We start from the raw sequence: 17,954 nt of genomic DNA, 5'->3' as shown, positions 1-17,954 counted from the left end.
GCCTGTTTATATGCAGTAGCATTCTATGACTCTATAATGTGTGGGCTTAGCTGCATTTATCAAACCATCATTATTAGACAATGATCCTGGCCTTCAAAATATTCACTTATTTTTATTTGTTCCAAAAATAACATCACTTCAACTTTTATTAGTTCAGCTTGGATGTATTGGTACTTATTAGAATATGCTGTTGTTGTTGGGATCCTGGTTTCACTTCTGCCATTCTTAGATGTTTAATCCCATCAGGAAGGTACGAGTTGACTAAGGTACTTACACGTTTAAAGGTGTTGAAAAGAGGCTGACTGTCCTATGACGTAAGGTAATTGACCTGTGCACAGATTTCAACTTTTCAGCAATTTTTTATTTCACTCAGTCCCAAAGACACGGAGTCTGCCACACGCGGCTCCCCACGAGGGAAAAGAGTGACGGACCAGCTTTGCTTCTAATTTAGTTCTATTAAATTGAGTGATACACGTAGAGATAATCGACAGGGGGGAAAGAAAGAGAATTAAGCTGATTTAAATTATAAACCGATCGATAATCCTAGAAATGGCGAAGATGTCAATTGAAATCGTTGCCTTCATTATATCCGTGTCTGGATTTATTTTAATTTCTTCCACAGTGCCCACGGACTATTGGAAAGTGTCTACCATCGACGGTACTGTTATCACCACGGCCACATTTTGGGCCAATCTCTGGAAAACATGTGTAACAGATTCTACTGGCGTGTCCAACTGCAAAGAATTCCCATCCATGCTCGCACTCGATGGTTCGTAGTTTCAAAGAATCTTTTCGAGCGTCTGTTTATTTTTATTGCTTTCAAGTCTCCGTATACTTATAGCAACGCGCAGCTCTTTTACTTTCTGTGATTTATTTATCGGGAATTTGCAGTCTTGATATGACGGATGGAATAATAGAAATTCAGCCCTTGATTTTGGAGATTTTAAAGAATAGGCACTTTATCTAACAACTATTGTTTAGCATTCCTGTTCAGTCTTTAACAGCAAAATACCTTAACGCTAAAAAGAAGTTCATTGTTCTGTGAATTGGAGAGATACCTAAATATTTATGCTCGGTCTCTTTAGATCTTAATATTCCAGGTGAAAGCCTATAGTTTCTCCGTTCCTGTGGGACTTGCATCGACAGAGAGATGTACCATTTTCCGATGCTTCAGGTGCATGCGCTAAATCTTATTTTATTATTTGATATAGAAAACAAAATGCAGCTATATGTTCTAAGAAAAGTGCATGAATACTGACAATTCTTAATCTGAGAGTTTAGATTGCAAATGCATTTAGATCTTGGTCAACATAATGATAACATGTATATTTATTAACAATCCTATGCAATCTGGTTGACATGCTTATGTACACAATCTATCAGTCTGGCATAATACTTTATTCAATACAATTGATCTGATGAAGGGTCTGACATGAAAAGTTAGCTCCGTTTCTTTTTCCAAAAATGCTGTCTGATTTGCTGAGTATTTGCACAGTATTCTGTTTTTATTACAGACTTCTAGATACCCTGACAGATTAGTGGCCTCCATTGATATTAAATTCAAAAGTCAGTCTCTCTCCCTCCTTCCCCCTCCTCCCTCCCTTCCCTCTCTCCTCCCTCCCTTCCCTCTCTCCTCCCTCCCTTTCCCCTCTCCTCCCTCCCTTCCCTTCCTCCTCTCTCCCCCTCTCTCTTCCTCTCTCCCTGCACTTTTAGTAATTGTTCTTTATCTTTTGACGCCATTCAAGACAATATTGTGAAGTTAGTTACCTACCACATCAAGCTTTTTGTATATTTTCTGACTTGGAGATAAAAAATTGATGGCCCTCTATAAAAACAGAAGTTGTTTGTTCCCTGGGGATCACGTATATCTGCTTGCTTTGATCTTTATTTTCATCTATTTCGCTGTCACTTAAAATGTTCGTTCTTTTCATGCTTTTCCACCACTTTATTCTCTTTTCAGTTATTTTTCTTCATTCTCTAAATCACACTTTTTATTAAGCTTGATCTGTTTAAATTCAAATTTCTGTAGTTAGTGCATTTTACAGGCTTACCACTGTTGGTATCAGTTGTAGCCAGTCACTCGAGCATTGGCTGCAAAGATTAGAAAACAATTGCTCAGAAATGCAAAATTATTTTCTTCCGTTTTTTTTTCAAATCACTTTTTTCCCACTCTGCTAGCAACATCCTGGCCAGTGCATTATTGCTGAAATTAAAGTGGTGCTGAAAATCTCAGAATGCTCTTTGATTTGAACAATTATATTGAACCAGAAGCGGTTGATTTTTGACCCCCCCCCCCACCCCCCAGAGGTACCTCTTGCTCCCAGCATGCAATCTGAAACTTATTGTGCTTTGGATGTTTTGTATTGACTTCTGATAGTAAGTACTATGACATTCTGTTACGACAGTCAACCTGCAGGGACTGTAAATCGTTTTGTTCAGCTATAAGTACTCCATTAAGTGTTACCCTACTTTGTCTTTGTTGCTGACTTTCATGACTCGTACAGCTTTCAATATAAAGACAAGGAATCAAAAGAACCACAAGGCTTGTCTTTCAGCATAAAATTCCTGTTCCAACTAGGGCATGGTGGAATGTAGGTAGAATCAAAATCAGAATTAATATTATAGGCGTATGTCGTGAAATTTGTTAACTTTGCTGCAGTACCACAATACAATACATAATAATAGAAAAAACTATGAATTACTATTTTATGTATTAAACAGTTTAATTGAATAAGTATTGCAAAAATAGAAGTTAAAAGAAATAGGGAGTAAGTGTTCATGGGTTCAATGTCCATTCAGAAGTCAGATGGCAGAGAGGAAAAAGTTGTTCCTCAATCCTCATTTGTTGAGTGTGTGCCTTCAGGCTTCTGTACCTCCCTCCTGATGGTAGCAATCAGAAGAGGGCATGACCTGGAAGATAGGGGTCTTTAATAAGAGACACGGCCTTTTTGAGACATCACTCCTTGAAAATGTCCTCGACGTTGGGGAGGCAAGTGCCCACGATGGAGCTGGCTGAGCTCACAACTGTCTGAAGCTTACTTCGATCCCGTGCAGTAGCCTCACCCGCCCCCCCCCCCCCCCCATACCAGACAGTGATGTACTCCGAGTGTTCTCTACAGTACATCCATAGACATTTCCCAAACAGAACCATTCTTATATCAATACTCAGGTTGTCTTAATCCCAGCACAGAAATAGGGAAATACTCTGTTTACTACATTTCCTTGTATAATAGGGCACAAGAGAAGGCCTTTGACCCCTGACGGTGTGCCAAATTAACTAAACCAATATCTCCTAATTAATCCAATTCCTCATTAGCCTTATCCCTCCCTTCACTTCATATTCATATGTCTGTGCAAGAATCTCTTAAATGCAATTTATTCTAGGCCATTATCTCTGTGGAAAAAAAATTGTCTTGCATATCTGCTTCGGACCTTCCCTCCTCACCTCAAATAACTGCCCTCTTATACTGGACATTCCAATCCAGGGAACAAGAATCTGCTGTCTACTCTATCTATGTCTCATTTAAATTTATAAAATTCTATCTAATCCCCCCTCAATCTCCACTGTACTAGAGAAAACAGCCCCAGCTTTTCCAACCTCTCTGTATAACATAAAATCTCCAAATCAGGCAGTATGCTGGTAAACTTCCTCTATACCACCTCCAAAGCCACCACAGTGTTCCTATAAGGAGGTACCCAGAAATGAATGCAATAATCTAAATGTGGACTAGCTGGAGTTTTATAAAGCTGTAACATGGCTTCCTGGCTCTTGGAGTCAGCAGTCTGAGCCCTTCTTTACCACAATATTCACCTCTGTGCCACCTTCAGGGAGCCTTGTACCTGGAACCCAAGATCTGTCTGTTCATCAACACTGATCCTAGCACTAACTCTGTACTCTCCCTTTATCCCAAACTGCACTACTTCCTATTTGGATCTCTGGATTTTTGGATCATTGGGCTCTCTTCCAGGGAGGTGAGACCTGTACAGAATTGACAGTTTGCACCTGAACTGGAGGGCAATCAATATCCTAGTGGGAAGGTTCGCTATACTGCACAAGGAGATTTTATCTAGAGTTGCAGGGGGATGGGAACCACTGCAAGAGAACAGATTGAGGTTGTGGAGAAAGCCATTGTTGAGCCTACATAAAAATCAGGAATCAAAAGGATGCATGTGGTGAGACTAATGTTCTAATCTGCATATATTTCCATGCGAGTGTTGTTGGAAATGTGGATGATCTTACGGCATAGATCAGCACATGGAATTATGACATGGTAGCCATTAGTGCAGCTTGGTTGCCCAAGGGTCGGGACTGCCAGCTCATTGTTCCGGACTTCCGATGTTTTAAATGTGATAGAGCAGGAGGAATTGAAGGGGGGAGGGTGGCATTGCTAATCAGGGAAAATGTCATGGCAGTGCTCAGTCAGGACAGACTGGAGAACTCATCTAGTGAAGCTTTATAGTTAGAAGTGAGAAATAGGAAAGGTACGACCTCGTTAATGGGGCTATATTACAGACCACCCCACAGACTGCAGGATTTAGAGGAGCAAGTTTATAGAGAGAACGCAGACTGTTGCAAGAAACCTAATCCAAGATGGCGGTGCAACACAGTTTGCAGCGGCTACTCCAGAGCTGATTTTCTGTTATTTGTGAAGTGGGGTGCCGTGCACAATCATAATCGGATGAAAAACAGACGTGGGAGCATGGAGGAACATCTGGAAATCTCCAGGAATACCTTCTTCGTTGCTGCTGATGCTGTGAGGTCTGGGTCTCTGCTGGGAAGAACAGGTCCCCAGTCTTCGGGGTCGTGTTGCCGATGGCCGTTGGCGGGGTCGTCTTAATATGCTCGGCAGAGGATGGTGCTCAGAGAAGCTGTGCCGGAGGGGATGGTCGGAGGCTCGGAGGTTCGACGGACTCGGAGTCCACTGCCGTCAGGTCACTTTCAGTGTGTGCTGAGTCGGGCGGCGGCGTGGAAGTCCATAGCGGGGGTATTCCCTTCTGCCGCTGGCATGGGATGATGAGTCAATCGGGGACCCTGAGGACTTGTGGAAACTGTGTGGTGGTTTCTTTCGAACTTATAGTCTTTTAACATCTTTGGACTATTTTTACTGTGCCCATGGTCTGTTTTTTTTATCAATTATGCTATTGTTTGCACTGTTGTAACTATGTGGTTTTGTGCAGGTCTTGTAGCTTTAGTTTTTGGTTTTGTTTGTCTGGTGGGATTAGAGCTCCTTTCTGGGGAATGTGCTAAGATGGTAGCGAGATATTAATATGCAGCAGCCTCTCCGGCCTCTGGATTGGGGATTGCCAAACGTTATGTGGATTTTCTGGTGTAGTCTGTTTTGTCATGTGTTTTTGTGACATCGTTCTGGAGGAACGTTGTCTCATTTTTTAACTGCATTGCATTTGTGGTTTCTAAATGACAAAAAAATGAATCTGAATCTGAATAAGGTTGTGATTGTAGGTGATTTTAACTTTATATGTATTGACTGGGACTCCCATACTGTAAAAGGACTAGATGGGAAAGTGTTTGTCAAGTATGTTCAGGAACTTTCTTTAATCAATATGTCAAAGTCCCATCCAAAGAAAATGTGATACTAGATCTCCTATTAGGAAATGAGATGGGGGAGGTGACTTAAGTTTGTGTAGGGCAGAATTTTGCATGAAGTGATCATAATGCCATTAGTTTCAAGGTAATTATTGAAAAGCATAGATCTGGTCCTCAGGTTGAGATCCTAAATTGGAAAACAGATTAATTTGGATGGTATCAGATAGGATCTGGCAAGTGTGGATTGGGACGGGCTGTTTTCTGATGGGAAGCTTTCAAAAGTGAAACTTTAAGGTTACACAGTTTGTATGTTCCAGATGGAGTAAAAGGCAAGGATAACAGGTTTAGGGAACCTTGGTTGTTGTGAGATATTGAGGCCCTGGTGAAGAGACAAAAGGAGGGGCATAGCAGGTATAGACTGGTAGGAAGGACGGAGGTTTGTGAGTATAAGAGATGCAAGAAAACTCTTGTGAAGGAAATCAGGAAGTCTAAAAGAAGGCATGTGGTTGCTCCAGCAGACAAGGTGAAGGAGAATGCTAAGGGCTTCGACAGATATATTAAGAGGAAAAAGACTGCAAGGGACAAAATTCACTGGGAGGTCAAAGTGGTAGTTTATGCATGGAGCTGAAAGAGATGGGGGAAATCTTAAACGGTTTTTTTGCATCTTTGTTTACTTAGGAGATGATCAGAGTCTACAGAAGTGAGGTGACGCAGCAGCAAGGTCATGGGCCATATACAGATTACAGAGGAGGAGATGTTTATTGTGTTGAGGCAAATTAGGGTGGATAAATTCCCAGGGCCTGACAAAGTGTTCCCTTGGACCCTGTGTGAGGCAAGTGCAGAAATTGTAGGGGCCCAAGTAGACATATTTCAAAAATCCTTGGCTATGTGTGAGGTGCTGGGGGATTGGAGGATTGCCAATGTTATTCTGTTGTTCTAAGAATAAGCCAGAAATTCATAGGCCGATGACTCTGACATGAGTACTGGGAAAGTTATTGGAAGGTATTCTAAGGGACTGAATATATGAATATTTGGATAGACAGAGACTGATTAGGGTTAATCAACATGATTTCATGCATGCTAGGTCATGTCTAACCAATCGTATAGTTTTTTAAGGAAATTAAAAATTAAAACTCCGGGACCTCTACTTTCTGTGATTTTTATTAATGACCTGGATGTGGGGGTGGAAGGGTGGGTTGGCAAGTTTGCAGATGACACAAAGGTTGGTGGTGTTGTAGATAGTGTAGAGGATTGTCAAAGATTGTAGAGAGACATTGATAGGATGCAGAAGTGGGCTGAGAAGTGGCAGATGGAGTTTAACCCAGGGAAGTGTGAGGTGGTACACTTTGGAAGAACAAACTCCAAGGCAGAGTATAAAGTAAATGGCAGGATACTTGGTATTGTGGAGGAGCAGAGGGATCTGGGGGTACATGTCCACAGATCCCTGAAAGTTGCCTCACAGGTAGATAGGGTAGTTAAGAAAGCTTATGGGGTGTTAGCTTTCATAAGTCGAGGGATAGAGTTTAAGAGACGCGATGTAATGATGCAGCTGTATAAAACTCTAGTTAGGCCACACTTAGAGTACTGTGTCCAGTTCTGGTCACCTCACTATAGGAAGGATGTGGAAGCATTGGAAAGGGTACAGAGCAGATTTACCAGGATGCTGCCTGGTTTAGGGAGAATGGATTATGATCAGAGATTAAGGGAGCTAGGGCTTTATTCTCTGGAGAGAAAGAGGATGAGAGGAGACATGATAGAGGTGTACAAGATATTAAGAGGAATAGACAGAGTGGACAGCCAGCGCCTCTTTCCCAGGGCACCACTGCTCAATACAAGAGGACATGGCTTTAAGGTAAGGGGAGGGAAGTTCAAGGGGGATATTAGAGTAAGGTTTTTCACTCAGAGTGGTTGGTGCATGGAATGCACTGCCTGAGGCAGATACACTAGTGAAGTTTAAGAGACTACTAGACAGGTATATGGAGGAATTTAAGGTGTGGGGTTATATGGGAGGCAGGGTTTGAGGGTCGGCACAACATTGTGGGCCAAAGGGCCTGTAATGTGCTGTACTATTCTATGTAAATTACCAGGAAAACTGATGAAGATAAGACACTGGATCGTGTCTACATGGACTTTAGCAAGGCCTTTGATGTAGTTCTGCCTGAGAGGATGGTCAAGATGGTTCAGTTGTTTGGTATTCAAAAAGATGAAGCAAAAAAGATCATCAAAGCTTGAGGCAGGATCTGGACCAGCTGAAAAAATGGGATGAAAAATAGCAAATGAAATTTAATGCAGACAAGTGTGAGGTGTTGTACTTTGGGAGAACCAACCAGGGTAGATCTTACACAGTGAGTGGTAGGCACTGGGAAGTGGTGTGGAACAGAGGGATGTGTGAATACAGAACCATAATTCCTTCAAAGTGGAGTCACTGGTAGATTTTGGCACATTAACAAAGTATTGAATACAGGAGTTGAGATGCTATGTTGAAAGAGGTTCTGGAGGATTGGAGGGTTGCTGATGTTGTTCCATTATTCAACAAAGGGAGTAAAGGTAGCCCAGGAAATTATAGACCAGTGAGTCTCACTTCAGTGGTTGGTAAGTCAATGGAGAAGATCCTGAGAGGCAGGATTTATGAACATTTGGAGAGGCAATATGATTGGGAATCGTCAGCATGGCTTCGTCAAAGGCATGTTGTGCATTATGAGCCTGGTCGAATTTTTTGAAGGTGCGACTAAACACATTGATGAAGGTAGAGCAGTAGCTGTAGTGTATATGGATTTCAGCAAGGGATTTGACAAGGTACCCCATGCAGGCTTATTGAGAAAGTAAGAAGGCATTGGGTCCAAGGGGACAATGCTTTGTGAACCCAGAACTGGCTTGCCCACAGAAGGCAAAGAGTGGTTGTAGAAGGGTCATAGTCTGCATGGAGGTCCATGACCAGTGGTGTGCCTCAGGGATCTGTTCTGGAACCCTACTATTCATGATTTTTATAAATGACCTGGATGAGAAAATGGAGGGATGGGTTAGTAAATTTGCTGATGACATATATGTTGGGGGTATTGTGGATAGTGTAGAGGGCTGTCAGTGGTTATTGTGGGACATTGATAGGATGCAAAACTGGGCTGAGAAGTGGCAGATGGAGTTCAACCCAGATATGTGTGAGGTGGTTCATTTTGGTAGGTCAAATATGATGTCGGAATATAGTATTAATGGTCAGACTCTTGGCAGCATGAGGGATCAGAGGGATCTTGGGGTCTGTCCATAGGACACTCAAAGCTGTTGCGCAGGTTGATTCTGTGGTTAAGAAAGCATAAGGTGCATTGGCCTTCATCAATTGTGGGATTGAGTTTAGGAGCCGAAAGATAATGTACTATATAGGACCCTGGTCAGACCCCACTTGGAGTACTATGCTCAGTCTGGTTGCCTCACTACAGGAAGGATGGGGAAACCATAGAAAGGGTGCAAAGGAGATTTACAAGGATGTTGCCAGGATTGGAGAGCATGCCTTATGAGAATAGGTTGAGTGAACTTGGCCTTTTTTTTGGAGCGACGGAGGATGTGAGGTGACCTGTCAGAGGTATACAAGAAGATGAGAGGCATTGATCATGTGGATAGTTGAAGGCTTTTTCCCAGGGCTGAAATGACTAGGATGAGATGGCAAAGTTTTAAGGTGTTTGGAAGCAGGGACAGAGGAGATGTCAGGGGTAAGTATTTTACACAGAGAGTGGTGAGTGCATGGAATGGGCTGCCGGTGACAGTGCTGGAGGCAGTTACGATAGTGTCTTTTAAGAGATTCCTGGACAGGTACATGGAGCTCAGAAATATAGAGGGCTACTGGTAACCCTAGGTAATTTCTAAGGTAAGGACATGTTTGGCAAAGCTTTGTGGGCCAGAGGGCCTGAATAGTGCTGTAGGTTTTCTATGTTTCTAACTATGGGCTTATGGAAGACAGGCAGTTGCCCAAGCAGCGAGTCTCCCCTCCCCACACCACTGATATTGTCCAAGGGAAGGGCAAACACCGATACAGTTTGCCACCAGTGACCTCGCAGGAGTTGCCAGAATGAGGTTGAAAACAACGTCGGACTGCCTTAGGGACTCCAGCTCCGGATTTGTCCTCATGGTTTACTCCCGAAGCCTTTCCCATAAGTGGGTATGGCCGCAAGGCAGCGGAGGTTTGAAATCAGAGTTTTCCCTCTCTTAGATGGACTGCCTTCCCAGGCTGATGAGCTCCATCTACCCGAAGCACTGGTTTTAAGGCACCAGGACCTGCCTTCACCCCTTCTCCAGTCAGTAGAAACCGTTCCGCCGGGCTTAGAGGCTAAGCTACACGAGAAGGCCTGGAGTTAGACTTGGTTGTCAGAGGCTATTTGAGTCGCATGCTGTGAGGAGCACTTTTAGGTAGTGGGAGCTTGTCCCCACTACCACCCCTCGACTTGACAACCTTGGAGTGTGAGTGTGTGTGTGTATACAGATACATACATATACATGCACAATAGTTGTTAAAGTAAGTGGTGCAGAAAAAAAATATAGTGAGGTAGTGTTCATGGGTTCATTGACCATTTACAAATTATGTGGTAGAAGGGAAGAAACTGTTCTTGAATCGCTGAGTGTGTGCCTTTAGGCTTCTGTACTTCCTTCCTGATGTTAACAGTGTGAAGAGGGCATGTCCTGGGCGGTGGGGATTGTTACTGATGGACGCTGCCTTCCCAAGGCACTAAACCTTGAAACTGTCTTGGACACTGTGGAGGCTATTACCCATGATGGAGCTGATTAATTTTACAAGGTTCTGCAACTTGCTTCAATCTTGTGAAGTAACCCACCCCACCATACCAGACGGTCATGCAGCCAGTTCGTATGTTCGTATACATTTGGAGAAGTTTTCAGGTGTTTTAATTGTCTTGCTTTCTTTATAGCTGCATTAATATGTTGCGTCCAGGTCAGGTACTCAGATATTGACACCCAGAAATTTGAAGTTGTTCATTCTCCCCACTTCTGATCCCTCTATGAGGATTGTTTTTTTCTCTTCTTACCCTTTCTGAAGTCCATGAACAGGTCTTTGGTCTTACTAACATTGACTGCAGGATTGTTGCTGCATCTCCACTCAAATAGCTGGTATATCTCACTCCAGTATGTTCTCTCGTCACCATCTGAAATTCTGCCAACAATGGATGTATCATCAGCAAATTTATTGATAGCATTAGAGCTATGCCTAGCCACACAGTCACGGGTGTAGAGAGAGTAGAGCAGTGGGCTAAGCACACATCCCTGTGGTGCACCAGTGTTAATTATCAGCAAAGTGGAGATGTTATTTCCAATCAGCACAGATTGTGGTTTACTGGTTAGGAAGTTGTGAATCCAATTGCAGAGGGAGGTACAGAGGCCCAGATTCTGTAGCTTTTCAATCAAGATTGTAGGAATGATAGTGTTAAATGCTGAGTTATAGTCAATAAACAGCATCCAGACATAAGTATCTGCAGCGTCCAGGTGATCCAAGGTTGTGTGAAGAGCCATTGAGATCACATTTGCTGTAAACCTATTTTGGTGATAGGTGAATTACCTACTGTTTTTCATTGGCTCTCCTCTATTATGTCCTGCTTAAGTTTGGAGAAAATTAGAAGCCAGACGTTTGACACATCTTTTAATTTTTAACAAGCCTGGCGACCTTTTATTCAATATTTTCATTTGATTTAATTTTTTCCTCTCTCTTTCTCTTTTCCCTTTTTAAATTTTTTTTAGGTAAAAATTTCTTTTTTTTTTGTTTGTTTTCTTTTTGTCTCTATTCATCTATAAAGGTTCAGAACTGACTAGAAGGATGTTTTCTTTTTTCTTTTTTAATTGTATCCTCAAATGGACTGCCCAGTCTCCTATTTTTGTTTTGTTTTAGGTTAGGTTAGTGGGGTTATTTTTCTTTATCAAAAATTTCCAGTCTTTTTTTTCTTTGATTTGCCAGGAGGAGTTGTGGTTTCTTGTTTATATACAATAGCTTAATATTATATGACTTTGATAGTATATATCCCCTTTGTTGTTTGTACACTTTTTGCATTATGTGTTTGTTAGAACCTCTCCTCTGATTTGTATCCATTTTTGAATTTAAAACCAATAAAAAAAGATTGAAAATGAAAAATGATAGGCAAATTGCAGAAGTTCCAGTTCTTCCTGAGGCAGGTGTTGATTCTAGCCATGACCAACCTCTCAAGGCATTTCATCACCATAGATGTGAGTGCTACTGGATCATAGTAGATGAAGCAGCTCTTCTTGGGCACTGGTAAAATTGTTGTCCCTTTGAAGCAGGTGGGAATTTCTGACTGCAGCAGTGAGAGTTTGAAAATGTCTTTGAATACCCGTGCCTGTTGGTTGACATAGGTTTTCAGAGCCTTACAGGTATTTCATCAGGCCCCGGCAAATTGAAAGACAGCTTGATCTTGACCTTCGAGACACAGATCACTGTGTCATTGGATGCTGCAGGATCCTCAAAGTTGTGATTTTATTCTCCCTTTCATCTTGTAGTGAAGTATCGCTGCCATTCATGATGTCAGGTTTTGCATTGTAGGAAGTAAACCCTACCGGAGTTGACGTGCATTCAATGTTGCCTCTAACTTCTCCCAGAACTGTTTCTTGGCTCTTGAAATAGCCCTCCACAAGTGTTCCAGTATCCTGAGAATAGTAGCTGAAGAGATTGGTAGACGTTAGTAATGATCTTTCAAGAATCATTAGATTCTGGAATGGTTCCGCAGAACTTGTAAATTGCAAATGTCACTCCACTTTTTAAGAAGGGAACGAGGCAAAAGGCAGGAAATTATAGACCAGTTAGCCTGACTTCAGTGGGTGGTAAGATATTGGTGTCCATTATTAAGGATGAGGTCTCAGGGTACTTGAGGCACTTGATAAAATAGGCTGGGCTGAAGTCAGCATTGTTTCTTTAAGGGAAAATCTAGCCTGACAATTTTGTTAGAATTCTTGAGGAAATAACAGGTAGGATAGACAAAGAAGAGTTAGTGGATGTTGTTTATTTGGATTTTCAAAAGCCTTTGACAAGGTGCTGCACATGAGGCTGCTAAACAAGATTACAGGAAGTATATTAGCATGGATAGAAGATTGGCTGACTGAATGGAGGCAAAGATTGGGAATAGAGGAGACCTTTTCTGATTGACGCCTAGTGACTCATGGAGTGCCGCAGGGGTAGGTGTTAGGATAGGTTCTTTTTGTGTTAAATGTCAATGATTTGGATGATGGAATTGATTGCTTTATGGCCCTTTGTGGACAACATGAAGATAGGTAGAGGGGGAGGTAGTACTGAGGAAGCAGGGAGTCTGAGACAGATTAGGAGAATGGGCAAAGGAGTGGAGAAGTGGCCTTTGGAATTTTCCATCAACTTACCAACCACTGAAGTGAGACTCATTGGTCTGTAATTTCCTGGGCTATCTCTACTCCCTTTCTTGAATAAGGGAACAACATCTGCAACCCTCCAATCCTCTGGAATCTCTCCCGTTCTCATTGATGATGTAAAGATCATCGCCAGAGGCTCAGCAATCTCCCTCCTCACTTCCCACAGTAGCCTGGGGTGCATGTTGTTTGGTCCCGGTGGCTTATCCAACTTGATGCTTTCCAAAAACTCCAGCACATTGTCTTCCTATCCCTCTCCAGTGCTATGGTAAAGTTGATAGAAGTGTGATCACTATCTCCAAAATGCTCTCCCACTGAGAGACCTGACTCCTGACCAGGTTCATTTCCCAATACCAGATCAAGTACAGCCTCTCCTCTTGTAGGCTTATCTACATATTGTGTCAAGAAACCTTCCTGAACACACCTAACAAACTCCACCCCATCTAAACCCCTCACTCTAGGGAGATGCCAATCAATATTTGGGAAATTAATATTTCCCACCACAACAAATCTTTATTATTACAGCTTTGCAGAATTTGTCTCCCTATCTGCTCCTCGATGTCCTTGTTATTATTGGGTGGTCTATAAAAAAACACCTTCCACCCACAGAGACTCCATAGACAACCCCTCCATGACTTCCTCCTTTTCTATTCCTGATCAACAGTGCCATGCTCCCCACCTCTTTTGCCTCCCTGTCCTTTCTGAAACATCTAAAGCCCGGCACTTGAAGTAACCATTTCTGTCCCTGAGCCATCCAAGCTCTGTAATGGCCACCACATCATATCTCCAACTACAGATCCATGCTCTAAGCTCATCCACTTTGTTCATAATACTCCTCACATTAAAATAGACACATCTCAAACCATCGGTCTGAGCACATCACTTCTCTATCACCGGCCTATCCTCCCTTTTGCACTGTCTGCAAGCTTTCTCTATTTGTGAGCCAACCTCCCTTTCCTCCATCACTTCAGTTCAGTTCCCACCCCCCAGCATTCTAGTATAAATCCTCCCCAACAACTTTAGCAAACCTCCCTGCGAGGATATTGGTCCTCCTGGGATTCAAGTGCAACCCGTCCTTCTTGTACAGGTCACACCTGCCCCAAAAGAGGTCCCAATGATCCAGAAATCTGAATCCTTGCCCCCTGCTCCAATTCCTCAGCCACGCATTTATCTTCCACGTCATTCTATTCCTATACTCTCTTTTACGTGGCGCAGGCTGTAATGCTGAGATTACTACCTTTGAGGTCCCGCTTCTCAACTTCCTTCCTAACTCCCTGTAGTCTGTTTTCAGGACCTCCTCCCTTTTCCTACCTACGTCATTGGTACCAATATGTACCACAACCTCTGGCTGTTCTCCTTCCCACTTCAAGATATCGTGGACACAATCAGAAACATCCTGGACCCTGGCACCTGGGAGGCAAACTACCTCCCGCGTTTCTTTCCTGAGTCTACAGAATCACCTGTCTGACCCCCTAACTGTAGAGTCCCCTATCACTGCTGCCATCCTCTTCTTTTCCCTGCCCTTCTGAGCCACAGGGCCAGACTCTGTGTCAGTGGCATGGCCATTGTTGCTTCCCCCCCAGGTAGGCTGTCTCCCCCAACAGCACTCAAGCAGGAGTACTTATTGTTAAGGAGGACAGCCACTGGGGTACTCTCTAGCATCTGCCTCTTGCCCTTCCCTCTCCTGACTTATCTGTCTCCCCAAGCCTCGATGTGACTACCTGCCATAGCTCCTCTCTCACCTCCTCATTCTCCCTGACCAGACAAAGGTCATCCAGCTGCATCTCCAATTCCCTAACACAGGTCCCTAAGGTGCTGCAATTCGATGCATCTGGTGCAGATGTGGCCGTCCGGGAGGCTGGGAGTCTCAAGGACCTCCCATACCAACCGCAGAAAACCGGCCTCACGCACATACTTTCTGTCTGTATTCTACACAGATAACCTACCTCGCCTCGACCCTTAATCACTGAAGACCTATCGAGCCAAAGACTTTCCACTCTGTCTCCCTCTGTTCTGATGCCCGCTTCTCTGACACTCGCTGTATAAATCTGTCTTCTTTTTAAGCTCTTCTCGCTGTTCTCACTGGCTGACCTCCATGCGCTTGCGCAGTCGTGCCCCGTTTAAACCACTGGAAAAAAAGAAATTGGAATCTCAAAACAAACAGTAAAGCTTTTAATTAAAATCAACTTACAGACTTTATTTAAATTAAATCTACTGAGACTACCTTTAGAAAATTTAAATCCCATTTTGGCTTAAGCCAGTTATTTAACAGCAATTTATTATGTTGTGAAAATAATAATTTTTCAAAAAAATTATGAAAGATTATGTAAGGAAAGAAAGATTAATTTCAGGAATGGTAAGCTAAGCTTAACTGCCTGTTTTTTAAAAGAAAGGTTGGCTAAAAATTCATTGTCTGCTCAAAAGAGCTCTGGTCTCTGAGGTACAACAGACCTCCAGCTGGAATGATGCCCTTCCACCATTACTTGCTATCTTCTCAATCCAAACTATCAGCTTGGCCTCCTACTCTCCAGGAAGTAAAACCCAGCCTATCCATCCTCTCCTTCCAATTCAAGCCTTCTAGTTCTGGTAACATTCTTGTGAAGCTCTTCTGTACCTTTTTCAGCTTAATGACATCCTTCCTTTGGCTAGGTGACCAGAACTTTGCACAGTACACTGAATCTGTTCTCACCAACAGCTTTTACAATTACAGCATATTTTCCCAATTCCTGTGCTCAAATTGCTGACTGATGAAGAAAAACCAGGCCAAGTACTGTCTTTACCTACACAACCACTTGCTATGTAACCTTTATTATGTCTCTCTGTTCTACAGCACTCTCCAAGGCCCTATCATTCACTGTGTAAAGCCTGCCCTGGATTAGCTGACTATACACCTTCCGAGTTAAATTCCATTCTCTAGCCTGTTCATCTCGATTTTCTCAGACACCTTTCTTCACTGTCCGCTGCACTCCCAATTATGGTGTCATCTGTAAACCTGGCGTGCACGGCCGCTGGAGTAGTGGCATCCGCAGCAGACTTCGAGGCAAGTGGTCCCAGGTTCGAATCTGGCCGGCTCCATGCACACTTTCCATCAGTGCTGGTTGAGCATCAGGCTAGCATCATGGTCTCGTAAACTAAACAGACAAAATGCTAAAGAAATGGCATGGAGAGGAACAATAACAACATAAACCAGGTGGCCATGTTAATATTGTCATCCAAATGGCTAACTCAGATGACAAACAATTGTGGATACAGCACCAATTTCTAAGGCAGACTGCTGATCACAGGCCTCCAGTCTGAATTAGACTACTCTTAGAGCATTACGTGTCATTTCGATTACTATGTTGTACCAATAGAAAAAGTGCAGAAAATATTCACAGGATGTTGCCTGCAGCAGATGGCTGCAGTTTTAAGGAGAGATTGGATGTGTTTGTTTTACTCTCACTGGAACATAGGAGGCTGAGAACTGAAGGAAGTGTGCAGGATATTCAATAATTGAATAATGTTCCCATGGCGGGGAAGTTGTATGTTCTCCCCGTGACCGTGTGACTTCCGTTCGGTACTCCGGTCTCCTCTCACATTCCAAAGGCACATTGTACACGTTAGGGTTATCAAGTTGTGGGCATACCATACTGGTGCTGGAAGCATGGCGGCATTTGCAGGCTGCCCCCTCCCCCAGCACGTCCCCGGCACGAACTAAGCATTTCACTCTATATTTCAATGTACACGTGAGAAATAATGCTAACTTGAGAGGGAGGAATTTTGAAAGGATCTGGAGAGTAAGTTACTTGCATAGCGAGGCTGAATACCTGCTAGAAGAGGTTGTGGAGGCCGGTGCAACTGCAATGCTTCATCGGTCTCTGGGCAGGTGCTAGGTTCGGAAAGGCATAGTGGGATAGGGGCACAAAGCAGGAAAATGGGATTAGGGTAGATATGGATCACGGTTGGCATGAACCAAGTGTCTGTGCTATGCGATTCAATGATTCCATGGAAAGAGATTAAAAAATGTTAATCTTCAGAAGCACCTGGGTGTCTATCTACTTCACTCGCCGAAAACTAACATGCATACAATCGGGGGCAAATGGCATACCGGCTTTTGTGAGGAAAGATTCTACAGAGAAGTAAAATAGTGCTTTCCTGAACCTGCAGTTGCAATAACTTGTACAGTTCTGATGCCTCTCCCTGAGGAAGATGTATGTGGCATAGAGGGACCTAACTTTGTCCACAAGCACAACTTTCTACTTACATCCTGTCGATCTTTTATGTGTTTACAATTTAACAACTCAGCAGATCACAGGAAGGGGTGGTTATCCTATGAGGGTAGATTCAGCAGATCGGCCCTAGTTTCGAGGAACGAGGACTAGGATATCAGTTTCTTTAGCCCACTGACTCCATGCCAACCATCAAAAGTTCATTTACACTAATCCTATTTTATTCCCACACCCTCATTATTATCTTTGATCATTAATCTTTCATTAATCCTGTGATAGTTACTGTTCTATAGATTTTCTGAGTATGCCCACAGGAAAATGAATCTCAGTGTTGTATCTAGTGACATATGTATTTTATAATAATATTTACTTTGAACTTTAATCTATCTCTCACCTACATATTAGGGTCAATTTACAGTAATCAATGCTTGCGCAGACTCCTATCTTTGTGATGGAAGAACAAACTGGCATGCCATGGGAAACACATATGGTTTCAGAGAGTCCATGCAAATTCCACATGGAAAGCACCAGAGATCAAGATTTTGTCTATTATGTAAATACAAAAGCAACTTAATGTGACAATATTTTCCAATATTTTTTAAAGACATTCATGAGTGGTTGAACAGCAAATTTACCTTGAAGTTTGGAATCTGATTATGAAATTCTGATATTTTGAGCCCCAGCATGACTGAAGAAGAACTTTATTTTATCCACATAGTACTCCAAAATATTGAAGGTGCTTTTACTTGTATAAATATTAATAATGGTCCTTGGAAAATTAACATAAACCTAAGCTCCCAAGAGAGCTGTCAGGTATTTTG

General features: G+C 42.8%; 1 protein-coding gene across 1 annotated transcript in view; it reads left to right on the top strand.

Annotated features, from left to right (window-relative positions):
• Positions 1-549: 549 nt before the first annotated feature.
• The window catches only part of LOC132393748 (claudin-10-like), a 55,216-nt gene continuing 37,811 nt past the window's right edge, over positions 550-17,954 (top strand). The window contains exon 1 of the mRNA XM_059969146.1: positions 550-769. Within this exon, the coding sequence (XP_059825129.1) occupies positions 550-769 (220 nt within the window). The remainder of the gene's footprint in view (positions 770-17,954) is intronic.

Source organism: Hypanus sabinus, chromosome 5 (genome assembly GCF_030144855.1).
Source record: "Hypanus sabinus isolate sHypSab1 chromosome 5, sHypSab1.hap1, whole genome shotgun sequence".
Classification (NCBI taxonomy): domain Eukaryota; kingdom Metazoa; phylum Chordata; class Chondrichthyes; order Myliobatiformes; family Dasyatidae; genus Hypanus; species Hypanus sabinus.
This window is presented reverse-complemented; position numbering and strand designations above follow the sequence as displayed.